Source organism: Phalangium opilio, unplaced genomic scaffold (assembly GCF_054372755.1).
Source record: "Phalangium opilio isolate 3A_F unplaced genomic scaffold, DU_Popi_V2 ptg000011l_1, whole genome shotgun sequence".
NCBI classification, from domain to species: Eukaryota; Metazoa; Arthropoda; class Arachnida; order Opiliones; family Phalangiidae; genus Phalangium; species Phalangium opilio.
Window position 1 is genome coordinate 3,835,279 of NW_028324147.1, and position 25,123 is coordinate 3,860,401.

General features: G+C 36.6%; 5 protein-coding genes across 6 annotated transcripts; 1 reads left to right on the top strand and 4 right to left on the bottom strand.

Annotated features, from left to right (window-relative positions):
* Positions 1–58: 58 nt before the first annotated feature.
* LOC149709914 (cyclin-L1) lies at positions 59–5,960 on the bottom strand. The gene is made up of 9 exons (XM_089858163.1): positions 5,709–5,960; positions 4,733–4,807; positions 4,535–4,644; positions 2,766–2,886; positions 2,556–2,620; positions 1,129–1,228; positions 765–1,072; positions 512–691; positions 59–446 (listed from the first exon to the last, which is right to left on the bottom strand). The coding sequence occupies exons 1-9, from the start codon at positions 5,940–5,942 to the stop codon at positions 278–280; spliced, it is 1,362 nt and encodes a 453-aa protein (XP_089714289.1). The 5' UTR covers positions 5,943–5,960; the 3' UTR covers positions 59–277.
* A 529-nt stretch (positions 5,961–6,489) lies between these two features.
* Positions 6,490–12,854, bottom strand: LOC149709915 (uncharacterized). The gene is made up of 8 exons (XM_089858165.1): positions 12,169–12,854; positions 11,799–12,017; positions 11,212–11,718; positions 11,028–11,112; positions 10,816–10,944; positions 7,810–10,723; positions 7,661–7,735; positions 6,490–7,592 (listed from the first exon to the last, which is right to left on the bottom strand). The coding sequence occupies exons 1-8, from the start codon at positions 12,837–12,839 to the stop codon at positions 7,474–7,476; spliced, it is 4,719 nt and encodes a 1,572-aa protein (XP_089714291.1). The 5' UTR covers positions 12,840–12,854; the 3' UTR covers positions 6,490–7,473.
* Positions 12,855–13,327: 473 nt separating this feature from the next.
* On the bottom strand, positions 13,328–14,792 carry Idi (Isopentenyl-diphosphate delta isomerase). 2 transcript variants are annotated; one of them, XM_089858173.1, is made up of 6 exons: positions 14,731–14,792; positions 14,562–14,633; positions 14,183–14,418; positions 13,899–14,122; positions 13,646–13,829; positions 13,328–13,575 (listed from the first exon to the last, which is right to left on the bottom strand). In XM_089858173.1, exons 2-6 carry the CDS (start codon positions 14,585–14,587, stop codon positions 13,442–13,444), a joined length of 804 nt encoding a protein of 267 aa, XP_089714299.1. In that variant the 5' UTR covers positions 14,588–14,633; positions 14,731–14,792; the 3' UTR covers positions 13,328–13,441. The 2 variants fall into 2 exon arrangements, with proteins under 2 accessions (XP_089714299.1, XP_089714297.1); XM_089858171.1 differs by lacking the exon at positions 14,731–14,792 and having other exon boundaries at positions 14,562–14,724.
* Positions 14,793–15,274: 482 nt separating this feature from the next.
* LOC149709917 (protein LZIC-like) lies at positions 15,275–16,362 on the top strand. The gene is made up of 4 exons (XM_089858174.1): positions 15,275–15,534; positions 15,606–15,741; positions 15,814–15,912; positions 15,985–16,362. The coding sequence occupies exons 1-4, from the start codon at positions 15,434–15,436 to the stop codon at positions 16,219–16,221; spliced, it is 573 nt and encodes a 190-aa protein (XP_089714300.1). The 5' UTR covers positions 15,275–15,433; the 3' UTR covers positions 16,222–16,362.
* A 906-nt stretch (positions 16,363–17,268) lies between these two features.
* bur (GMP synthase burgundy) lies at positions 17,269–24,197 on the bottom strand. The gene is made up of 11 exons (XM_089858166.1): positions 24,034–24,197; positions 22,180–22,379; positions 21,893–22,105; positions 21,525–21,822; positions 21,279–21,444; positions 19,838–20,266; positions 19,640–19,755; positions 19,430–19,555; positions 18,989–19,107; positions 18,588–18,891; positions 17,269–17,731 (listed from the first exon to the last, which is right to left on the bottom strand). Exons 2-11 carry the CDS (start codon positions 22,359–22,361, stop codon positions 17,630–17,632), a joined length of 2,055 nt encoding a protein of 684 aa, XP_089714292.1. The 5' UTR covers positions 22,362–22,379; positions 24,034–24,197; the 3' UTR covers positions 17,269–17,629.
* Positions 24,198–25,123: the final 926 nt, after the last annotated feature.

The window sequence follows — 25,123 nt, forward strand, 5'->3', positions numbered from 1 at the left end:
GATTATTTTATCATTGCCTAAAATATAAGCCTCGGCTTTAAAAATGACAAAAACCAGATTATTTTGTCATATCATAAGAAATTCAATTGTTTTTTAATCTTTTAAAATCATCAGACCAGATTTTTACCACAATAATTATACAAAAATGGCCCAACTTTGGCTTCGAAAAGGCACATAGGTCAAAAAATAAGATGAAAACCATGTTTCTTTTTTTTTTTTTTTTTTACAAACTACTGTACACTTCACATTTTAAAGTAGTGTTCTTACGTTTCTACCATCATCTTCTACTGCGTTCACGGTCCTTATAGTATTTTCTACTAGAACTAGAATGTCTATGAGGTGAACGACTGGACCTTTCATTTCGAACGCGCGAACGACTTCTTTTACGTTTATGAGATGATGTGCGATGACGTTTAGATTCTTTTCTATCTCCACCATCGTATGATCTAAAAGAAAAGGGTTAGGATAAATTAGTCGGTACTAAAAGAAGAGCAGAGGCCGAGATTTTTACCTCGACTTAAGTGGATCCTTATATCCTCTTGGTGGAGTTTTCTTTTTCTTAGGAGACGGACTTCGACTATCTCTAGCACCTTCGGAAGATGAGCCAGATCGTTTATGAGCCATTGGACTAGCTCTGTTAGAATGACTTTTTCTCTTGTGCGAATTTGTATGGTTTTGATCCTTCTCTCTCCTGAAAAAAAAAAAGAATTATTTCGAATTGTTCATAAACTGTGGGGTTGGTCGCCATCTTGAATGTAACGTACCTCGGAGAATTAGCGTTAGAACCATTCTCTTTCTTAGAATCAATGTTAGGCGATTTTTTAGGCGAAGTTGGTTGAGAACTGGGTGAAAATCCAGTATTATTGGAAGAGAGTGCGTTTCCTAAGAGGCCTTTCGCTTTCAACTTGGCTTCCGAATGAACTTTCTTCAACTCTTCAACTTCCTTCTCTAATTTCTCAGCATCGGGCTTTTTTCTGGCATAAAGTTTCAGAATGGTCAAACATATTTCGTTAATTTCTTCTTCATTGACGCCAAATACGAGAAACCAACTAGGTTGTTTTGGAAGAGCAATCTGGAAAGATCAATGCAATCAGTTTACCGTAAGAATCTAAAGGGTCAGGTTCATACCCTTAACAGTCTAGCGCTCAAATAAATACACGCGCACGCGATAGCTTCAGGATGATGCCTAAGAAACACGTCGCTTCTTAAACTGTCATTCATATAATTCCTGTAAAATATTTCAATAAAAAATTTTACGCGGTTAGGGAGGAACAAAAGGCCTTCTAAGTGTTTTAATTTCCGATCATCCATTTTTGGGGGAGAAATTATTTACTGTAGCTCAAAAAAGACTTTTCTTCCCCCTTCAAAGAAAACCTTGACATTCACGATCACGAGAGAAGTCCCTTCCCAAAAACAAAACTACAGTCAATTTCTACGTATGATTAGCCTTATTCCTAATCAGCGCCACCTACCCATAGCGGTGACTTTGAGAACTACTGTAATCGACAAGCCAACCAGATTTCGCTAAAATCTGGTGACGTCATTTTTGGTAAGACCCCGAGAGTGCCCGTCAGTGACGTCACTAGATTTTAACGACATCTGATTGGCTTTCCGATTACAGTAGTTCTTAAAGTCGCCGCTACGGGTAGGTGGCGCTGATCAGGAATAAGGCTAATTATAATGAAAAAAAAAAAAAAAAAAAAAAAAGGTTTCAAACAAATCAAAAACATTTTTGATCAAACCACATTAATATGAGGGATATGAGTCTCAAATGTGTCGTGGTTCGTTTTTTGGAACTTTAAGATGGAAGAAATCAACAATGAAATCAAGTTGTTGTTTGTTTGTGGGAAAGTCAACAACAACAACGTTACTCGAGACAAGGATTTTCTCTGTAAAAAAATGCCATTACCAATTTCTAATCGAAGTTAATTATCCTTGTAATTATACTAACCACTATAAATATGCTCACCTAGATTTTTTTTCAAATAAACTGGTCCACATAAGAGATTAGGACAAAAATAAAGGAATAAAAGAAAACTACACGAGGGAATATTTTTTTTTCTTTTCTTTTTACGAACTTAAGCGGATATTTTATATAAATACACTGAAATTCTGAATTTCAGAAGATCGCCATCCATAGTAGGAAATCTCTTCTCACTGGTAAACGGTAAACGGATCTCTCCAGGTAGACGGAGTTTTGAATTTTGGTTTTTTACCAAGAGATTGGTTTTTTTCTAGACGTTTTTCCCATATACTTACCCAAATTTGCTCTTCACCTAAGCTCTGTTAGGTGGGAAATCCAAAAATAAATACATTAATCTCTTTACAACAATAATTTTAAACTAAACTCTAACTTATAATAATAATTTTTTTATTTTTTCCTAAACAATAATTAATTAAGTTACTTTTAGAGCCACAATAAATATTTCCCGCCCCCCCAATATGTTTTTCGCAGATATATTAAAGCTAAGTTAACGTACCCAAGAAGGGATAAAAAGAAACCTCTATCCCTTCTTGACGTAACTAAGATAAAAAAGAATCAAAACGTAACGTACCAAGCAGTTTGGATGAGTTTTTGGTTTTTTTCGCACTCCAACACCTGAAGGAGCGTAACTATAATCTGGAACAAAATTACAAGGTAAAAAGTTTAAATCTGTTTGTTAAATTTTTTGGTTGGGGCAGAAAGGGAAAAGATAATACGAAGAACCGCTAGAAAAAAACTCAATTGAATTAAAAGGAAACAAAGGGAAACGTCTTATAATCACCTTATGAGGATGCTTAACGTGAACGCAAAAACCCAATTCTTTCAAGACTCTTCTTTCGGCTTTAATCACTTGGTTTTTCGTGTTTATATAATTCTGGTCCAGAATAAGAGGTTGTATTGTTCTAAAAATTAAAAATAAATCGCGATTAGACTGTCACTGCGTAAATCCAAGATAAAAAAATATCTTTGTAGTTTAGGAACAAGTACGAACGATACTTACTTCATAATGAAATGAAATACACGCGGTTTTTAAATAAATTTTGATTTCAGTGATCATTTTTGGTATTGGTAGTGGTTTAAAATAAGGTTCGATAATATCAATAAGTCTACTTTGTGAACTTTTCACGATGACCCAAAAAAGTCATCTCCCTCAACTCAATATGACTCAATTTTTATCATCAACCCAACAATAATTACGCTTAAACTTCAGTGGTGTGCGAGTCCCGTTTTTTTCGGTTTCGAGCCGAGTACGAGTCCGAGTATCGAAACTAATTTCTTATCGAGTATCGAGCTGAGTCTCAAAAATACTTTCGAGTATCGACTATTTAGATAGGTCAAATTTTGGTTCTTTCGAGTACTAATTATCGAGTCTCAAATATTGACTTGTAAATTTCTTGAAAATAACGAACGAAGATGTTCAATTATCTAACATCTAACTAGTTCAAAAAGATTGTTAGTGATCAATTAAACATTGAACAGGTGATTTTCAAAATAAATGATCATGAACTCATCGTCTGCTATAGTTGTAAGCCTCGGACTCGAGTATTTGTCAGGAGTATTTAAAATGTTAAAAAGCTACTCGAATCTGTCTCGAGTATCTCAATGTGTTGTTATCGAGTATCGAGTCGAGTACTCGGCTCGATACTCGAACCGAGTACTCGAACTTAACGAGTACTCGCACACCCCTGTTAAACTTAGTTATTTTATATGAACCAAAAATAATAATTTACTAAAAAAAAAACCTTAAACAATTGAAGAAAGAAGCTTGAAATTGCGATAAATCAAAGCAATCGAAACAAAAGGGGTTTCCATTAGCTTAAAACAATACAAATTAAGTGAGAAAACACTATGAACTTGGGGAGTTAAGACCTTAATGATAGATAACCAGTGACCATACAAACCATATTTTTTTTAGGTACTTGTAATAAAACGCAGAAATGAGAATGACGCTCTCGAGAATAATTGAGAGTTCAAGTTGGCAGCCCCAGGCAGACTGGAAAAGGCGGGAATTTTAGCCTGAGCTCCACAGGGCTGCTCTTACGACTGAAGTCTGATGTTGGGCAAGCTAAAGGTCACATGGAAACAAAATCAAACGTCAAAAAAACTCTTCGTAAAACGCGCGCGCAAAGGGTGAAGTGAATGGACTTCTTATTAATTTTTTTCGCCTTTTCTTTAGGAAATCGGCTACAAAAAATATGTTCACTCGTAGCTAAAGCCGTTTTATAAGAGTAAGTAAGTTGAGTAACCTTCATTATCATTCGGTAAAAAGTTCTCTCAATGTAGGTTACAAAATGAAAAAACATACATCCTGGAATAGTTTGGCTATATTTTAAACATTAATCTCTTTACCTTGAAAGAATGACAAATCTTGATATTTATCGCACCTTAAATTCAACACACCTACCATACCAGAGATTCAACTTTTGTTGATATAATAGTTTATAAGTAAAAACAAACACCCTTAAAACTACTAGGCAAACAAACAAACAACTATTTTGAAGCCCCATTTAAAAGGATGAGAATAAAAGAAAGAGAAAATTAGAGACTTACTTTCCAGCTCTAACTTGTTTGATGTGATGGAAAACGTTCATTACATCACGAATTCTACGAGGGGACTCTTCAATTTTTGAAGCTAAAGTTACGCAAGCCATAGCCACTATCTGCAAGTGTTATAAGGTAAGGGGATTTATTGGTCATTAAACAGAACCTTTATAAAGTAAGTATCTTTATTAAGAAATGATTGCTAACCTCCATTGCATGTCTCACAAATGATTTTGAATAGAAGAAACGTTGGAATAAAACTTGTCCAGTGGCCATTGCAACCTACATTATATGTAACTATTATGAGGGTCTCAATACACCACTATAGAGAGCTTTCAGTTGGGGAGGAGCTATGATTTGTGAGGTAATTGACACAACCATATTGAGGGGTTGAATGTGGAGGAAACCTGAAAACCAACAATATGGCTGCCAGAATCAGGGATAAAACTTGGGAGGGGCTAACCTATTCACCCAATAGGGAGTTAGCAATTCAAGCTTAGCTCCACCCCCAGCGCCATTATGCTAAATTTTTTTTTACAGAATTGACACGACCATATTGAGGGGTTGAATGGGAGGAAACCTGAAAACCAACAATATGGCTGCCAGAATCCGGGATGAAATTTGGGAGGGGCTAACCTATTCACCCAATAGGGAGTTGGCAATTCAAGCTTAGCTCCACCCCCAGTGCCATTATGCTATTTTTTTTTTCTCAGAATAAAAGGTATTTAAGCCCCTCTACATAGTATGTTTTTTAGCAGTAGCCTAAGCTAGACATTACATGACATAGTACTGCCAAGTCCCTATTGAATGGTCTCTATAAGGATAGGTCAGAGGGATGTGCCTTAAGAATGGTTCACCCCTTTCCCTCAAAATGGTGGATAACTTTTAGAAAGAGAAACAGAGTGGGGTAAGGCCCCGATTCCGATTGGCTAAATTATCTCCTACGTGAAATATGGGTAGATTTCACCCCTTTGCCGGCTCCCTATTGAAGCCATTGGCCTACAAAGCGCTATAGTTGCGCCCTTTAAACGTAATTTTGACTACATACTAATTTATTTAGGTAAAATTATGCCATAATGAAATCAAATTCGCGATTAAACTAATGCTTTTATTAAACAAACCGCTAAGTATTACGAAATTCTCAAAATGAAAATAATTAAAATATGGCGGTGCCAAGGCTTACCTGAGGCAATTTTAGGAGGATCCCCGATGTTTGAATGAGTTCGCAACCAAGAATGCGGAGATCAATTTCGGACTCCGTATCAAGTCCATCAATCAAAGAAGGTGTTGGGGATAGTTTCTCGGGTGGTAAAATACAATTTTCCAATAAAAGAATGACTTTTCCATACCTAAGTTTAACATTATTCGCAGCATTAGGCTGAGACTCAGGAACCGCATTTCCAACGACCACCGCCATTTTGAAATATACAAAAATCGGAAAAACGGAGATCAAACAATGGAAGAATGACGCCAAAACATTTCAACCAATCAAATCGTGTATAAATGACGTAATTTATTCAGTTGTAGTTCCATCTTCTTGGCGCCAATTTTAAATTCACACGAAATTTGAAGAAACAACAGAAAATTTACGCAACTTAACGCCTAACGACAGACGAATTATATAATTTAGGCCTAATGAGATACAAATTCTATAAATTTAGGCCTAATGACAGAAAAATTTTATAATTTTAGGCCTAATGACAGAAAAGTTCTATAATTTTAGGCCTAATGACAGAAAAACTCTATTATAATTTTAGCCCTAATGACAGAAAAATTCTATAATTTTAGGCCTAATGACAGAAAAATTCTATAATTTTAGGCCTAACCACAGACAAATTCTATAATTTTAGGCCTAGTGACAGAAAAACTATAATTTAAGCCCTAAGAAAAATCCTATAATTTTAGGCCTAACGACAGACAAATCATATAAATTTAGGCCTAAGGAAAGGATATAAAACTTCACATTTGCTACAACACATTTTTTTTAATATGAATTCGACTTTTCAATTATAATATCATCATCACTTAATAATAATATTTTTTTGGGTTTCCCAAATATGAGCTTGCTAGAGTTAAAAATTGACAAGTTTTTCTTCTTCTTTTATGTTAAACATAAAAGTTTACCTAAGTATAATTAATTAATTTTTATTTTAATAAATAAATATACGGTTACTATTATAATAAGTTAATAACCGATTTGAAAAAATTTCCTAATAAGTATAAAAGCAGTCATTATCTCGAGCAAGCTATATTTAAAAATGATGAAAACTACTCTACAACATTAGTAAGTCGCCAAAAAAAAAAAAAAAAAAAAAAGGTAAAAAATGATGAAAAAATGATTTAAAATGACGTCAAAAAACGAATCTGCGTTTACTGGGGGGGGGGGGTGATAAGGGCAGTCATATTAATTAATTAAGTTTCATACTATAAATTATTTAACGTCTTGTTTCCAACATGTTTCTTCGTCATAATTTTTATAAAAATATAAAAATTTTTTTTATGTAGATTAATTTAAAATGCTCTTAAGAGTAACGTAATTAATTACCTAAAGTTGAGCCAATTATTTTAGCTCCTCTTATTTCAATTAGCCTTATTCCTGATCAGCGCCACCTACCCGTAGCGGCGACTTTGAGAACTACTGTAATATGCAAGCCAATCAGATGTCGCTAAAATCTGGTGACGTCACTGACGGGCACTCTCGGGGGTCTTACCAAAAATGACGTCACCAGATTTTAGCGACATCTGGTTGGCTTGCCAATTACAGTAGTTCTCAAAGTCGCCGCTATGGGTAGGTGGCGTTGATCAGGAATAAGGCTAATTAGAATTCATCTACAAACCTTATTTTTTTTTTTACCCTGAGATTTTGAAAGATGGGTCAGGGGAGAAATTAAATTTCGTTTGGAATAATTTTAAATTAAATTAAAAAAAAATTAACATTTATTTTTTTTTTATTTTCTAGGTCTTCTACGAGCAGTCGCTACTCTTTTATCCCTAACTCCCGAACCTATGGAAAAAAGTTGAGAGCCGGGAGGTGCGTTAGGATCTGCTGCAGGAAGAGTCGGTTGGCCTGAAAAAGATTTGTATTATATTTGCCATTTTGCTAAGTAAATATATGGCAAATATTATAGGATATACCTCCGCCAAAAACGTAAGGTTGAGACAATGGTTGGGCTGACCCAAATGAGGGTTGTTCGGGAGCCGGTGTACTTCCTGAAAAGAGGAAAACCAACCTTTTGATAAACCGTTATACGTTATTATTTACCTTTTTGTTAACTTTTACTGACCGAAGTTGAAATTTTTTGAAGTTAAGTTGAATTTAAACGCATTGGCTGTTGGTTGAGCACTTCCGAATGTAGTAGCTGAAGGCTGAGTGCTTCCAAAAGCACTCGCGGTTGGTTGGGTACCGCCAAAACTTGTTGTTGTTTGTAAAGTACTACCAAAAGTAGTTGATGAAGGTTGGGTGCTTCCAAAAGCGTTTACCGAGGGCTGGGAACTTCCAAATGGATTAGACAGTGGTTGGGAACTTCCAAATGCATTCATTGACGGTTGAGTGGTTCCAAAAGCCCTTAATGTTGGTTGCGCACTTCCAAAAGCGCCTGTCGTTGGTTGCGCATTTCCGAAAGCGCCTGTCGTTGGTTGCGCACTTCCAAAAGCGCCTGTCGTTGGTTGCGCACTTCCAAAAGCGCCTGTCGTTGGTTGCGCACTTCCAAAAGCGCCTGTCGTTGGTTGCGCATTTCCAAAAGCGCCTGTCGTTGGTTGCGCATTTCCAAAAGCGCCTGTCGTTGGTTGTGCACTTCCAAAAGCGCCTGTCGTTGGTTGAGCACTGCCAAAAGCACCTGTTGACGGCTGAGTACTTCCAAAGCCTCCAGTTGAGGGCTGGGCAATACCAAAAGCGCCTGTTGTGGGCTGCGCACTACCAAAAGCGCCTGTTGTGGGCTGAGCACTACCAAAAGCGCCTGTTGTGGGCTGAGCACTACCAAAAGCTCCTGTTGTTGGTTGTGCACTTCCAAAAGCGCCTGTTGTGGGCTGGGCGCTTCCAAAAGCTCCAGTTGTGGGCTGAGCACTACCAAAAGCGCCAGTTGTGGGCTGAGCACTACCAAAAGCGCCAGTTGTGGGCTGAGCACTACCAAAAGTGCCTGTTGTGGGCTGCGCACTTCCAAACGCTCCAGCTGTTGGCTGGGCACTTCCAAAGGCGCCAGTTGATGGCTGGTTACTTCCAAAGGCGCCAGTTGATGGCTGGGCACTTCCAAAAGTAACAGTTGAAGGTTGCGTACTACCAAAAGCAGTTGTAGATGGTTGAGTACTTCCGAAAGCATTTGCCAGTGACTGTGTACTTCTAAAAGTGTTTGTTTGTTGAGCTTGGGTACTTCCAAATGCATTAACCGAAGACTGTGTAGTTCCAAAAGCATTATTAGCTGTAGATGTTGGGTTTCCAAAAGCGCTTTGTTGATTATTGGTACCAAATGAAAAGTTACTAATGGCATTCTTATTAGCATCACTTCCTCCAAATAAATTAGGGCTGGGATTAGTCGAGGAACTTCCAAAATTAAGTTGAGTACTGGACCCAAAAGCGTTGGTTTGAGAGGATGAACCAAATCCATTTGCAAACGATTGCGTGTTGTTTGACGATGGTACAGTTGTTGCTTGTTGAGTACCAAATGAAACACTGGGAGTTACTGTTGAGCCAAATATGCCACCGCTAGTTTGAGCAACCGTAGCTTGTCCCAAAGTACTTGTGGCTTCCGCGTAAGACGGCAAAGGTCCTCCAGATCCAAATGCGGGGTTTTTAACTGACGCGTTGTTATCTTGAGTAGTACTGAGAAAAGTACTTGGTTGAGAGGTGGTGGTGGTAGTTAAAGGCGCCGCGTCATTATTTTTAGTCCCAAATGAAAATAAACTCGAACTAGTGGATGTTGACGACGTTGTTTGAGGAATTTCACTCGAAAATTGGAAGGGACTCGGGGTAGAACTACTCGCAGTTGTGTTTGGTTGAGAAGTAGGCGGATTAGAAAACTCGAACAAAGGGTTAACAATGTTTGTATTAGCGGGCTGACTCGATGTCAATTGAAAAGGTGAGGACGTTGACGTTGTTAGTGAAAATTGAGGTTTAGAAACCTCATTTGTTGTCAATGATTTGGATGTTGTTGTAACATTTGTAATTTGAAATGAGTTTGATGGGTTTGTCGAAGAAACTGTTGACGCAAAAGCGAATAATCCACTGTTAGAAGTTGCGGTTGAATTTTCCACAGGTTTTTCTTGGGGTTTCTCCGTAGTATTTTGCGTTCCAAATGAAAAAACCGGATTGACGGAACTGAAACCAGTCGAATTAGAGGTAGTTATGGCAGCGGAAGCAATTCCAGTTGATACACCGGGAGAGACGGAATCGGAATTTTTCTCTTTATCATTGTTAATTTGACTCGGAATTGTATCAGTAGTAGTTGAATTAACGGATTTGGCAAATGACGCGCCACCCAAAGGATAGGTGGTTTTTGGAGGGGAGTTTAAAGTTAAGTTGGGTTGAGATGCTGCCGTAAACAAAGGCTTAGGCGTGGCCGCCGCCACAGTAGTCAAACTCGGACTCGAAGATGAAAATTTGAAGGCTTCCGTGAAGGATGTTGTAGATGCTGTGGTAGAAACAACTTCTTTGCCAACATTTGCCTGAAAACAGTTCAAAAACGCCGCGCTTCCCTTATCCGTTTTCGATAAACTATTTGAATCTTTCTGAGATTGTGTAACATTAACGACTTCTTTTGACAAAGAGGCTTTACTGGCTTCATCTTTAGCCAATAAACTCGCCTCGCTTTTGTTATTATTAACTCCCGTAGAAATAAAACTACTATTTGACGAAACAGCCACATTTTCTACCACGGAAGTTGTAGGAACAACTAATGGCTTTCCAAATACAAATCCAGTGGCGGTTGGCGGCAGACTTGATTCTGGTTTATCATTATTAGACCCTGAACTACTTCTTTCTTTTATTGAGTTTGATGTTGAACTAAAAGGACTTGTAGCGGACAATGAAATAATTGGTTGAAACGTGGAGGAGGAGGAAATATTGGATTCCGTGGATATCATAGGGATGGTTTTGGTTTTTGACATCAATGGTGTTCCTAAAAGTCTACGAACTCTATCTTCCTCTATCCTTTTATGTTCCTCACAATCACTTAAAGTTGGAATATACTCGGGAATATTATAAACCTGCAAATTATTTAAAAAACAAATTAATTTAACAAAAATTAATTAAATACATAATTACAACTTTCAAATGTAAATTAAATTAATTATATTACATTATTTCCAGATTTTCCCAATTCAGCGTAACAAGCCAAGTTTCTTTTATGACTCTGTCCCTCTTTCAGAGTCGGAGATGCAACTTGCCGTTCTTCACATTGCTTTGGATCTTCAACTTCATCTGGTTCCTTTAAAATTAATTTTAACTATAAATTAGTAATTTCCTACAAAACGTTAGCGTATTTAATTTGAAATATAATTAATTAATTACATGATCATTAGTCTTGTTTAATTCCACCTCATTAACTCGCGTCTCGCTACTATCAGTCAAGTCAATTTCAGTTACATCCCCATCTCTAAAATAAAAACAATTAAAAACGTCATTAAATTAATTAAATTAAATTATTTAACTTAATTAATTAAAAAACGGAGAATTATAAATTAAATTGCATTACCCATCCTTGGTTTTAGATATTTTATTCGCTTCAACGGGTGAAAAATTTGACGCTTGCCTTTTTCTATTACTGTTACTGGGCAAGATCAATAACGCGTCCTCTTTAAAGAATTTCTTAGAACTGCTATAAGACACGGTCAAAATGTCATTTTTGTATCTTTTAGTCGAATTCTGATTGATTTGAGTGTTGTAGAAACTTAAGGGAGTAGCTGGTCTCTTCCCTTGAAGCGTTTTCATCAAAATATCCCCATTTGTATCCTGATTTTTTTGAGTTGCCGATGTTGTAGTAGTAATAATAATGCTGGAGTCGCTGCTATCGGAATCAGGTTCTTGCCGCCTTCTTTTAGCTTCACTTTCCGCAGTGATGTCTTTCTCCTTTCTAGCGCGTTTTCTCGTATCCTTCAAAGCAGCGAGAACAGTTTGGGAATCCAAGGGATTTGGTTCCATTATGTTTTGCTGCTTTTTAGGTGATGTTTTAGATGGCGAGAATGACATTGATAAATTAAGCCTAAAAAGTTTTAGACATTAGTCTCAAATGAATTCTTAACTATAATTAATTAATTTATTAATTAATTAGAATAATAATACCTTTGGCTTTGGGTTAAAACTTGGGGAGGAGCCAGTTTAACCGTGACACGACTCTGATTTAAACTATTGTTTAAGTTTATCGTTGGCGTTGATGATTTGTTGTTTAAGTGCACGGTTGGAAATTGGCCAAGAAAACCGTAACTGGGTTGATGAGTAGGATAATGTCTACGCGCAGCTACAGCGCTCCTATTTGAATCCAAAAGATAACCCCTTCCTGTACTATTAAAGCATTCAAGATAATAATTAAAACATTTTATAATTATAGAGTAATGGCACCTCCCTGTCTTTAGCTACGTTACGCTCTATGAGAAATTAACATGGAGTGCCACTACTCTATTATGGCTTTTTAATAACCAAATTAACGACTTACGTGTAATTACTACGATTGTCAAAAGTTTTTCTCATCAAGAGAGTAGAATCTCTTAGAAGAGAAGAATTGTGATCCGTGTAAGAATCATTGTCAAAATTACTTTGATATAGAAGAGGACCAGCCGCAGTTTGAACACTCTTGAACTTTCTTTGACTCGAGGGCCCTCGGAAAGAGTCATCCATTGAAAGTGTACTGTTATCATGTTTTCCAGAAAGTAAACTTCTGGATTCTATTTTTCGTGCTCTAACCGCGGTGTTGCTCGATTTGTTACTATAAGGAGAACTAGCTACATTTCCCATGTTGGAATTTACATGATCCGCGACAGGGTTTCCGCGGTAACTCCGGTAAGGACTTAGAATTTTTTCGAAAAGCAAAGGCTTACGGAATCTTCTAATGTCCAAAGTTCCGTAATTATTTTTATACCAAAACCAACTGAAGTATATCAAAACACTCGAAAATATAATTAAAGTATAGGTGATTGGTAAAGTAATAAAGGAAATTATAAAAGTAACTCCTAAAATTAACAAAAGTACTTTAGAAATTTTTACAACGCGAGGCATGACTGAACTTGAACCACTTTTCCCGAAAACTGCCTGTGACTGTGAGGGGGGTAACGAAAACGGAGGGTTTTTCAGCTCTATAAGGTTTATTGAACTGAATTGAACCAACATGATTGTGATAAGATAATAAACGCGGGAAATTTAATTCCGTTTTCTACTACTACTAGAGGGATTCATTGGGCAGAAGATGAAAAGTAACAACGCGAGGCATGACTGAACTTGAACCACTTTTCCCGAAAACTGCCTGTGAGGAGGGTAAAGAACATGGAGGGTTTTTCAGCTCTATAAGGTTTACTGAACTGAATTGAACCAACATGATTGTGATAAGATAATAAACGCGCGAATTTTAATTCCGTTTTCTATTACTACTACATGGATTTATTGGGCAAAAGATGAAAATTAACAACTTTCAAAATGCATATGTATAAAAATCATCCAAACAACAAATTTTGACCTATTAGGCCTAAAATTCCAAGGCCTATTTATTAACCAATTTAGAAACCACACTACACAGCAAACCAGGTGTGAATAGGCCTAAAAATTCCAAGGCCTATTAATAGGCCTAAAACAAATAAATGAAATTATATATATATTCAAACTCTTCTTGAATAATTTATTCGTTTTTTATTACAAATGATGAAAGATATATATATAATTATGATTGAAGATATATTATTTGTTGAATAAAATACAATAATTTATTCCTTTTGATTTCACATTCTATGAATTGTTTTGTGATCAGTAAGTGCTTGTAAATTATGTAAATTGCCCCATAAACTTTGGAGGAAAGAATTGGCAATCAGAAGAAACCAGGGGGTAAATTTATGCCCATCATTTTTAACACTTTCTAATAAGGAAGTAAAAATTTTCAAATTATATAAATTTTGTTTCTGGGATGGTGTATAATATTTTCTTACCCAAGAAGGAAGTAAAATCACTTTTATTTACATATAGGCAAGTTTTAACTTCATTGGGATTGGGATTCAACTGAATATCTTTTTGAGCTACCAATATATAATCAATTTCACTTTCTCCCCAGCGACCACTTGAAGGTGCTTTGTATTGAATTCTTGTTAAATATGTCAGGTCTTCAATACCAAGCTGCGTAATTTAATATTCTTAATGTTATTAAAATTTCCCATGTATTTATTCAGATTATTTTAATTTAACCTCTTTTGGATTAACTCCAAGTTCAATTTCTAATCTACGTTGAGCGGCTCTTTTAACACCTATTGCATTTTTTTCCTCCATTTCATTATCATTGTATAAAGGGTGACTACAGCAGGTGTTTGTAAAATATCCCGGGAAAGTAATCTTAGCATCTGATCTTTGTTGAATCAATAATTCCCCTTTCATATTGAATAAGAAAACGCTAAAAGCTCTGTGTACAAGACCTATGAAGCAGATACCAATTTTGTATTTTATACTTCTTTATTTTTTTAAATAAAGTTTACCAGCATTTATGTTTTCCATTAAATGGCATTCTTTTTTAGACCCTGATCTAAGGGGTTTATCATTTTCATTGACAATTATACACTCTTCCTCCAAAAGTTTTAATTGAACGGGATCAAGACATAGAAGCTCATCATTTGTTAATGTAGCTTCTCTATTTTTGGAGGTAGAGTTATAAAATGTAGCGATTGTAACTCGCAAACAATCTTTCTTCAAACACAGCTTCCGAATTCCACATCTAAAATGCAATTTCTCTTTATTTTAACGGTTCCCTAATTTGTTTCCTTGGAAATTCCCGTTAATTTTACATATTTCCAGTACTTGATTTACTTCTGTTGAAATTAGGTTAACTGACCAAGGCTTACTAAATGTATTACTTACCTAGTTACTTTAGAGATGAAAGCCATTATTTTTAAATTAATTACTAGAGATATTACGTTGATAACCACAAAGTTGTGAAGCAAAATTTATACTGGCCTGAAATATTTTCCTAATAATAATAAATAACGCCACAACCGTCAACCGAACCAAGAGGGGAAGTAAAAAATACCTTGCGTGTTCAAAAATTTGCGTATGTGACGTCACATTTTTCTAGCAGACGAGCCCAAATGGGGGAGTTCCCTAATTTGCCGTCCCCCCAAAAGTGCGGCAATTACCACGTGATCGAATGTTTCCATTGAGTTGAGAAAATTTCCACTAGAGTGGTCTTCCATCCGCTAGGATATCATATAAGTCCAATTAACTATATCACGCGCTTGTGACGCCATCCCGGTGCAACAAAGGGAACTAAAAGAAAAGGCGGGAAGAGTAAAACCCTATTAACTATATCACGCGCTTGTGGCGCCATCCCGATGCAACCCAGGGAACTAAAAGAAAAGGCGGGAAATTTGACTGATTTGAAGAATACATGTATTTATACATTTCTTATCTGGGCTTCGCGATGGCGACACCATCGCGTGATAAACTTGTGTCCCCAATAGGCAAAGGTCATTCTAGTGGTAATTTTCTCAACTCAATGAATTTGCGTATGTGACGTCACATTTATTTAGCAGACGAGCCCAAGCCCAAATGGGGGAGTGCCCTAGTTTGCCGTCCCCCGAAAAGAAAAAGTGCGGCAATTACCACGTGATCGAATGTTTAATCATGTGATTCGGGTGCTAGTTAAGCCTTGGTGCTGTCAAAAAACATGAACTTCATTAATAATAATTGAAATATATTAGTAAATCCAAATAAACACGGTAAATCTAGTTAAAATGGCATCTAGAGGACGGGTAGAAACGTCAAAACTTCAGAAAAATTTACAAGATCAATTAGAAAGACTAGTCGCTCAATTATCTGACCTAGAAGATTGCAGGTAGATCATAAAGAGACAACTTTGCGTGCGAAGTTTGATTAGTCTAATTAATAAAGATATATAATAATTAGGGATGAATTAGACGACGAAGAATACGAGGAGACCAAAAATGATACCTTGGAACAAATGAAAGAGTTTAACCAATCCCTTAGTAAAATTATGTCTGGTGATATGACATTAGTTGACGAGCTTGGTGGGATGCAGCTGGTAATAAAACTGCTGAAATTATTACGCCAAAAGATGGAAGAATAAATATAATTAGTAATTACTTAATAATAGGCAATTCAAGGGGCCATAAGTGAAGCTTTTAAAACTCCAGAAGTCATAAGAATGTTTGCCAAAAAACAACCTGGTCAATTAAGAGACAGATTAGCTGAAGTAATTAACATCATTTTACTAAATAAATTAGACATTATTAGGCCTATAACTAATAATTTTGCAAAATTCTAGCTTGAACGAGATGCCAAAATAGCTAAACTTTCCCAAAGCACTCTCATTCAACAAAAACTGGAAATATTAACCGCTTTAAAAAAATTAGGAGAGAGTTTGGACCCATCGGAGAACTTATTCCTTCAACAACACGCAAATGCTGCCTTCAAAGAATTTGAACTGATCTCTACAGAAAGCTCTACCAATGAAAAAGTTTTACAATTAGCGGGGAACCAAGTCAAAGCAATAAGCGGTTAACGGGAGAGAAATAAATGGAACTTTTCAATTAATTGTTTTTAAAGTTGAGGGGAAAATGTCTTAAATTAAAAGTTTTGTTGTAAATGTTAATGTTGCTTATTGATAATCATTAATCATTAAATGTCTATCTTACCAAATTAACTTCGTTTCCGGGTATTTTTCTTTTTTAAAACAAATAACCAATTTAATTTAATCACAATTAATGGTTTTTTTTTTTAGACGCAAAGTGGCTTTACAACAAATTTAAATTTAACACTTGGGTTTATTTTATTTTGTTTGTTTGTTTGTTTATCTTTCCTGTTTTTAAGTTTGTTTGTTTGTTTGTTTATCTTTAAAGAGACTAAGGTATAAGTTCAAAGGGAGGAAAGAGAGAGAGAGAGAGTAAAGTGATTAATTAATTTAATTTAATTAATATTAATAAAGATTGTGTTAATTAATTAAATTTGTTTGCTCATCTTTTTCTTCTTAAAATTTTAATTAATTAATAAAAAATAAAAACTCGACCCTATTTAATTTAATTTAATGCGTATTAATTTAAATTTAAATTTATTCATTGGGTTTGGGATATTGGTGTTTTTAGTTTTTAAGTCACAAATTTAATGTTAATAGCGTAATTAATTAGTTAATTAGTTTAAAAAAAGGGGGAGTGGTTTAAGGAGAGAAGGGGTATTTAAAGTTATTGTTTACCTTTAAATTCTGTCTTTAATTTAAAAAATTAAATCTAAAGGACAAATTTTACCGGAAAAATCCCAAAAAGAAAAATTCAATCGTTACCTAAAAAATAAATAAAAATGTAAATCTTGCCTCTTTCATTTTAAAAAAAAAAACGTCTCGCCGCTAATCTTTATAACCGAGCCCTTTGTTTTGTTTGTTTGTAATTTTTTACAACATCAATATTATAAGAAAAGAGTAGACCTAATTATGCTAATTAGTTTTGTTTCCTTCAAACCTAAAACCTAAAAAAAAAAGATAATTAAAAATGATAATGATAATCAAATGAAAAACAAATTTTTATTATTTCCTAAACCATATTTTTTTTTCTTTAAAAAAAATTCGATCACTTCTCTTAATTAATTTAATTTAATGTCTTTTCTTTAATTTTATATTATTTCCCTTTGTTTAAGCCTAATTTAATTTATTCTTAGAGATGGCTAAAACAAAACTGCGTAGAAACCACAGAAAAAATGCCAATTAATTTGCGGGTTTTTTTTTTTGCCATAATTCACTAAGAGGAGTTTGAAAGAAAAGAAAAGAAAAGAAAAATAGACGTGTGTGTATTGTATTGTATTATACAAGAAACAAGAAGAAAAAAAATATATATTTTGGTTCTGTAAAATAAGGGTCAACGTTTTTTAACCAAATTTCTTTTTGTTTTGGTCAAAGATTGATTGATTGATTTATTTATTTATTATTCCCATTCCGTTGTTCCAGGAGGTTTTGGAGTTAAATCGTACATAACTCGGGAAATTCCAGGTACTCCCATTATCTCAGCTACCATCTTTTTAATAACCTAAAATATAAATCACAATTATATTTTTTTTTGTTATGAATATATAAGAGGTGTCAGAGTCCGATTCACGCGTAAACGCGAGTCCGATTCGCCCGTAATCGCGAGTCCGATTCGCCCGTAATCGCGAGTCCGATTCGCCCGTAATCGCGAGTCCGATTCGCCCGTAATCGCGAGTCCGATTCGCCCGTAATCGCGAGTCCGATTCGCCCGTAATCGCGAGTCCGATTCGCCCGTAATCGCGAGTCCGATTCGCCCGTAATCGCGAGTCCGATTCGCCCGTAATCGCGAGTCCGATTCGCCCGTAATCGCGAGTCCGATTCGCCCGTAATCGCGAGTCCGATTCGCCCGTAATCGCGAGTCCGATTCGCCCGTAATCGCGAGTCCGATTCGCCCGTAATCGCGAGTCCGATTCGCCCGTAATCGCGAGTCCGATTCGCCCGTAATCGCGAGTCCGATTCGCCCGTAATCGCGAGTCCGATTCGCCCGTAATCGCGAGTCCGATTCGCCCGTAATCGCGAGTCCGATTCGCCCGTAATCGCGAGTCCGATTCGCCCGTAATCGCGAGTCCGATTCGCCCGAAATCGCGAGTCCGATTCGCCCGAAATCGCGAGTCCGATTCCCCCGTAATCGCGAGTCCGTTTCCCCCGTAATCGCGAGTCCGTTTCCCCCGTAATCGCGAGTCCGTTTCCCCCGTAATCGCGAGTCCGTTTCCCCCGTAATCGCGAGTCCGATTCCCCCGTAATCGCGAGTCCGTTTCCCCCGTAATCGCGAGTCCGTTTCCCCCGTAATCGCGAGTCCGTTTCCCCCGTAATCGCGAGTCCGTTTCCCCCCGTAGTATTAATTAGCAACCACTTACATCCAAGGGTATGTGTTTATTGGGTGTCGCTGGTACTCCAGTCATAAAATCTTCGGTAATGAATGTCCTAATGACGACTGATCTTTGACAAGAGGGTTGTCGAGAGACGACGTCCCTGTCAAAATGGATGGGCAAAAGAATAACTGGCATTTGAGAAACTTTGTGAGCCAAGCCGCTCGAATGAAGAACCGTTTGAGCCAAATAATCCGCCTGCTTAATAGTACTAATCACTCCGGTAGTTAAATAAGTAGGGGTCACATCTTGAACCGGAAATGAAACGGGACCGCCAAAAATGTAACACACCCTAAAAAACAAACAAAATTGATAGAAAAAAAAGGTTAAAAAACTAACGGAACATTAAAGGTTTAACGCAATTTCTCATTAATTAATTAGTTAATTACCTATTAACATTGTGACATATACAAGGTATAATTCTGGCCAAAGCCATTAAATCATCCCAATCTTTGGGTTCTTCCGTAGAGGTTAAACCTACAACATAGCTGTATGTTCGATGATCACCCTAATTAATAAAAAAAAAAACCACAATTAATAAACTAATTAAGATAGTACAATTAGCCTTATTCCTGATCAGCGCCATCTACCCATAGCGGTGACTTTGAGAACTACTGTAAGCGGCAAGCCAATCAGATGTCACTAAAATCTGGTGACGTCATTTTTGGTAAGACCCCCCCCCCCCCCCCCCGAGAGTGCCAGTCAGTGACGTCACCAGATTTTAGCAGCATCTGATTGGCTTGCCGCTTACAGTAGTTCTCAAAGTCGCCGCTATGGGTAGGTGGCGCTGATCAGGAATAAGCTACGCTAATTAACATCAATGAACTTACTTGTACGCCAACACTTCTGACAGGTAATAAAGTAGAAGATAGTTGATATTTCTTTGATAAATTTATCAAAAATTTTTGTTCCTCGTTAGAGGTTCCATTTTGAACTCTATTAATCAGCGCGTGTTTCTAATTACAGAGATAAATACTTAAAAATTAGCAATTAAATTTAATTTAATAAATAAAACGGAGGGGGGTCGTTATACGCCCTACCTTTTGTAGGGCACTGGCATAATCTATTATAACTTTAACTAATACACTAGTCTCGGAAAAATCTTTTTCCATGAAAGGTTCCTCAGCGCATAAAATTCTTACAGCCAAACCGGGTCCTAAGTTTAATTAATTAATAAACTAAGTTAATTAATTAATTTGGTTACACGCGTAGTGGATGTAAGTTAATTTGATTTTTACCCGGGAATGGATGCCTTTCAACAAATTCCGGAGCCAAACCTAAATCTCGTCCAAGAACTCTAACTTCATCTTTGTGAAAGTCTTTCAAAGGTTCGACAACTCGTCCTTGCTTCCTCAATTCACGAACCAAGTCCGTGTCGTTGTGATGAGTTTTAATGGCGTCAGCCTGTTGACTAGCTAAAGAGGAAGCGCTTTCTATCAAATCCGGTCGCAACGTTCCTTGTCCCAAGAAAACTTCATCGGGTTTTAAACGAAGTTCGCTAATGACGTCATTGGCCACATTCATAAAGATATCACCGATAATTTTCCTCTTTTCTTCAGGATTTATCGTTTGACAAAGCAACTTTGTGCTTCTCCGTCTAGTAGGGTCTTTCTTATCAATAGGAACAGTCGTCATTCCGTTGTAAAACTGATGAGAGGCATTCACAACTAACAGAAAAAAGGCTCTCATATCAATCCCTTTTCAAAGCAACATCTTCGGGTAGTTATTAGACCCGCGCGAGTACTCGCACGCGAGTTCGAGTCCGTATAAATTAAACTCGCGCGAGTTCGAGTCCGTATAAATCGAACTCGCGCGAGTTCGAGTCCGTATAAATCGAACTCACGCTAGTTCGAGTCCGTATAAATCGAACTCACGCTAGTTCGAGTCCGTATAAATCGAACTCACGCTAGTTCGAGTCCGAATAAATCGAACTCACGCGAGTTCCGAGTCCGTATAAACTGAACTCACGCGAGTTCGAGTCCGTATAAACTGAACTCACGCGAGTTCGAGTCCGTATAAACTGAACTCACGCGAGTTCGAGTCCGAATAAACTGAACTCACGCGAGTTCGTGTCCGAATAAACTGAACTCACGCGAGTTCGAATCCGAATAAATCGAACTCACGCGAGTTCCGAGTCCGAATAAACTGAACTCACGCGAGTTCCGAGTCCGTATAAATCGAACTCACGCGAGGACGAGTCCGAATAAACTGAACTCACGCGAGTTCCGAGTCCGAATGAATCGAACCCACGCGAGTTCCGAGTCCTTATAAATTGAACTCCCGCGAGTTCGAGTCCGAATAAAATGAACTCACGCGAGTTCGAGTCCGTATAAATCGAACTCACGCGAGTTCGAGTCCGTATAAATCGAACTCACGCGAGTTCGAGTCCGAATAAAATAAACTCACGCGAGTTCGAGTCCGTATAAATCGAACTCACGCGAGTTCGAGTCCGAATAAAATAAACTCACGCGAGTTCGAGTCCGAATAAAATAAACTCACGCGAGTTCGAGTCCGAATAAAATAAACTCACGCGAGTTCGAGTCCGTATAAATCGAACTCACGCGAGTTCGAGTCCGAATGAATCGAACTCACGCGAGTTCCGAGTCCGAATAAATTGAACTCACGCGAGAACTGGCAACCTAAAAATTGGGACTCTCACACCCATAGTAGATGATATACCTTTGAGTTTGAGACCAATTCTTTTAAGGGATTGTTCAACTTGTAAGCTTTCATTTTTCCTCATGAAACCATTGTCTATGTGTAAGGCTATCACCTGGTCTTCTTTCAAGGCTTTATGGAGTAAGGCGGCGCAAACCGTGGAATCAACTCCTCCGCTGACTAACATCTAAAGAGAAATAGAAGTTAGATTTTACAACCTATTCATCAAATCCCTTAAAATCAAATTAAATAATAAATATTATTTACCAAAACTTTCTGGTCACCAACAGCATTTTGAATGAATTCAATGCATTCCGCCTCTCTGCTTTTTATCGTGTAAGTTCCGCTGCATCCAACAATATCTTTCAAAAAATTTTGAAACATATCTTTCCCTTTGGGAGTTAGGTCAACTTCCGGGTGAAATTGAACTCCGAAAATTTTTAATTTCTCATTTGCAATAGCTGCAACAATATTTCCAGAATGCGCCACGGCTTTAAAACCATCGGGTATTTTATCTAAACTATCTCCGTGAGTTAAAAGAGCCACTTGATCTTTTTCTAAATTTCTGCAAAAATTTATTAAAACCCGAGTTAGATTCACTTCCAGTCGGTTATCTCCTGAAATATCATTAATACTTGAAAAGTGAGCATCTATTTTCAACTTGAATCGTAAACTGTCCATCCTCCCGATTTTCTTTTTGCATAATAGTTCCCCCAAACTCTTTCACAATCATTTGCATTCCGTAGCAAATTCCCAAAACCGGTAATCCACACCTAAAAATGGCGGGATCATATTTCAAAGCCCCTTCTTCATTGACTGATCCTGGTCCACCAGAAATGATGATTGCTCTAAATTAAGATTATCAATGTAACAATCTAACAAAGACGAAGATTTTTCAACCAATTTAGGTAGGGTTGCGTACTTGTATCCTTGTGATTGTAATTCACTAGCGGTGGTGTCCAAAGGTAACATAATGGACTCCACGCATAACTCTCTAACCCTTCTATCAATAACTTTTCCATATTGGGCACCGGCGTCTAATATCGCCACCCTTTCTGAATGCAGAACTCCGTTCATGTGGTTCTCTTGCCCAGTATCGTGCATGACACTCCCGCAACAACACTAAATTAATTAATAGTACAAATTGGAAAAAGCTTTCCTCCTTAATACTTGATTTTACAAGTTTTTTTTTATCAGTAGATAAAATGTTTTTGCTTGGATTTCTTTAGGGATTGATATCTTTCGGTTTATTAAGGTCAGAAGATAAAAAAGTCTTTATTATTCAGAGGGGGTATTTTTCCCTACCTTATCAAAACCTCTATATCATTTTCAAGGCTCATAAATTGGCCTCAGTATGGGATTTCCTACAAGGCTATTTGGGCTTGACAACGCGGTCCGCACAGGGTTCATACAACTTTTGGAAAACAAATTTCCCTGAGATTTATGGGAGGTTTTTCCCCATATACTTCCCTGAGTTTTCCAGGTTTTTCCCGTATATGGAGTATCCTATGGAGCAAATGTTAACGAAGGAGGGGGGGGGGGCAAATATGACTATTACATAATCAAAGGACATCCCCGTATCTCTAATATAACCAGAGTTATGAGCCTCCAAAGTATAGTGTAATGTTAATCCTATGGAGGGAATGTTCACGAACATTTTGCTCAATTACTCGGCCCCTGCTTGACGCAAGTTTCCCTGATTTCCCTGAATTTTACTAAAAATTCGAAATTTCCCTGATTTCCCTGAATTTTACTAAAACTTCGAAATTTCCCTGAGTTTTCCCTGAGGTTTTTGCCAACTATTTATTTCCCTGATATTTCCAGGTTTTCCCTGTTTTCCAGGTTTGTATGAACCCTGGCGGAGTTTTGAAGAGTTTCGAAATGTAGATAAGATAATCAGATAATTGCGTAAAGAAACCTAACACAGACCTGCAATGACGTAAAACAGATTGAGTGGTATGATTTTTATTAGTGCTACTGAGATAATTTTAAGTTTGAGTTTGTGTAAATGTTTTTTTTCTAATTGGTATAAAAGGAGATTAATAATTTTTTGATGTAATACAATAGATCTAGTCTATAACTATAATTAATATAATTAAAAAAAAAAAAAACAGGGTCAGCTTTTACAAAAGAGGCTAATCACTCAGATTCACAGATTTTTTACTAATTACATGCAATTATTTTTGTACTGTGTTATTTAAATAAATATAAAGTTACAGCGTGTATGGTTACTTATTGGTCTTGCTTGTATAAAGTAGTTATTTCTATCTTAAATGACCCCATGGCAACTTGTGAGTTGAGATAACAGTTTTGACCTTTCACTTGGTTTATCAAATTTGAAAGACATTTAGTCCTCAAAGATGATGGTGTATCATTACGAATACTAATTATAATAATTACGCAAGCATAAACAAAGCAAAGCAAACAAAATCTTTCCTGTTGCAAATAATAACTAAAAATTACAAAAATAGGGCTGGATTAACACTTTAACAGTGAAGGGTAAGGGTAATCATGCACTTTATGCCTGGGCTCAATTGTTTTAACTAAACATGTACAACTTTCGTTATATTTTGTGCTAAATCTTGAATATTCTCAACTTCTTATGATCATGACAACAAGTTTACATGAGAAAATGACCTAGGCCCAAATTCAAGCATAATTTAAGCCTTGAAGTTGATTTAAGATAAATTAAAATTACGGAATGAAGCCAAGGCCTAAAATAACCCGCCGCTTTCGCAAGTTTCAAACAACCATGCTAATAATATAGGATATTCACCGTAAGAAGTGAGATTTTGTCTGCGTTGGGAAGTAAATCTTTTCTCGATGATATAAAAACTTCGCTGTTGAAACGCTTTAATTATTGATAAAAATTAACGAAAAGATTAGGCTACAATACGGTGCGGCTCCCATTGAATGTCAGTAATGTCACAAGACATTTGGGGGGTGAAATAGGGAAAAAAAACCGATCGGTTTGCATGCAGGGCCGGAAATAAGCACTGTCCAATAAAATTTTAAAATGTCAAATAATTTTTCTAGAAAAGTAATTGATCACTGGAAATTTTGACCAATAAATTTTAGGAATTTTTTTTAGTTTTACTATTAATATACGACACTATTTTTGCACAGGACCAGTAGAAAATATCCTATAAATATTCTAGTCCTATAAGAAATTTGTCTGTTTTCCGGCCTTGTTTGCATGCGGTTTTCTTCATGACGTCACTGATGCACGCGCGCGCGCGCATTAACCGCCGCCATTGTGGAATTTAAAAAAAACTATTAGTTTTAGTTTCAGTATGAAATTAGGCTTAAGAATTAAGATATTTGCTTTATCCTGAAGATGCAGAAGTTATTTTAATTTTTCCTTTAGAAAATGGGTTCGTATAAACCTGTTCCGCAAACAGAAAATGAGAAAACTATGGAAGACCAACCAAATGATGAAGATTTTGACTTTAATTTTGTTCCAAAATGCAGAAAATCATGGGATTTGGGAATTTTATTCTTCCCTATAATTTCCACAACACTAGAAATTTTCTTTTTCAACTTTCTTTTTAATGATTATGAAACTTTGGGAAACATAGCAACTTGTTCCTTAGCTTTTAGTTACGCAAGATTAGTCTACACTACGCTACGTTTCTTTGATAACTTTGATAGAGTATGCGTAGAAACTCACCTGGAATTATTCATTTGGAGCGCGAAATTAATAATTACTTGTACCCTAATATGGTTCTTTAATGTTCCCGCGTTCAAAGAACATTTACTGACTTTTATTTTCATCTTTATATGCTCTTTAATCTTTCTGTGTAAAATTAAAACATGGTCTTGGCCAGAAATATGCGAATATTCTAATAAACATCCGGATTTAGGGG

What these genes read in the sequence shown, in the direction of transcription:
- bur (XM_089858166.1), bottom strand. Translation starts at nt 22,361, where the DNA reads ATGCACGATACTGGGCAAGAGAACCACATGAACGGAGTTCTGCATTCA. An exon ending in TTACAATCACAAGGATACAA is followed by an intron (nt 22,106 to 22,179) that starts GTACGCAACCCT and finishes ATCTTAATTTAG; the next exon opens with AGCAATCATCATTTCTGGTG. An exon ending in ATATGTCACAATGTTAATAG is followed by an intron (nt 18,892 to 18,988) that starts GTAATTAACTAA and finishes TTTGTTTTTTAG; the next exon opens with GGTGTGTTACATTTTTGGCG.
- LOC149709915 (XM_089858165.1), bottom strand. Translation starts at nt 12,839, where the DNA reads ATGTTGGTTCAATTCAGTTCAATAAACCTTATAGAGCTGAAAAACCCT. An exon ending in GTTTTAACCCAAAGCCAAAG is followed by an intron (nt 11,719 to 11,798) that starts GTATTATTATTC and finishes AAAACTTTTTAG; the next exon opens with GCTTAATTTATCAATGTCAT. An exon ending in TAAACAAGACTAATGATCAT is followed by an intron (nt 10,945 to 11,027) that starts GTAATTAATTAA and finishes TTAATTTTAAAG; the next exon opens with GAACCAGATGAAGTTGAAGA.
- LOC149709917 (XM_089858174.1), top strand. Translation starts at nt 15,434, where the DNA reads ATGGCATCTAGAGGACGGGTAGAAACGTCAAAACTTCAGAAAAATTTA. An exon ending in TCTGACCTAGAAGATTGCAG is followed by an intron (nt 15,535 to 15,605) that starts GTAGATCATAAA and finishes TATAATAATTAG; the next exon opens with GGATGAATTAGACGACGAAG. An exon ending in AGCTTGGTGGGATGCAGCTG is followed by an intron (nt 15,742 to 15,813) that starts GTAATAAAACTG and finishes ACTTAATAATAG; the next exon opens with GCAATTCAAGGGGCCATAAG.
- Idi (XM_089858173.1), bottom strand. Translation starts at nt 14,587, where the DNA reads ATGGCTTTCATCTCTAAAGTAACTAG. An exon ending in TTCATCTCTAAAGTAACTAG is followed by an intron (nt 14,419 to 14,561) that starts GTAAGTAATACA and finishes ATTGCATTTTAG; the next exon opens with ATGTGGAATTCGGAAGCTGT. An exon ending in AATGGAAAACATAAATGCTG is followed by an intron (nt 14,123 to 14,182) that starts GTAAACTTTATT and finishes TCTGCTTCATAG; the next exon opens with GTCTTGTACACAGAGCTTTT.
- LOC149709914 (XM_089858163.1), bottom strand. Translation starts at nt 5,942, where the DNA reads ATGGCGGTGGTCGTTGGAAATGCGGTTCCTGAGTCTCAGCCTAATGCT. An exon ending in TGAGCGCTAGACTGTTAAGG is followed by an intron (nt 1,073 to 1,128) that starts GTATGAACCTGA and finishes TGATCTTTCCAG; the next exon opens with ATTGCTCTTCCAAAACAACC. An exon ending in AAGGATCCACTTAAGTCGAG is followed by an intron (nt 447 to 511) that starts GTAAAAATCTCG and finishes CTTTTCTTTTAG; the next exon opens with ATCATACGATGGTGGAGATA.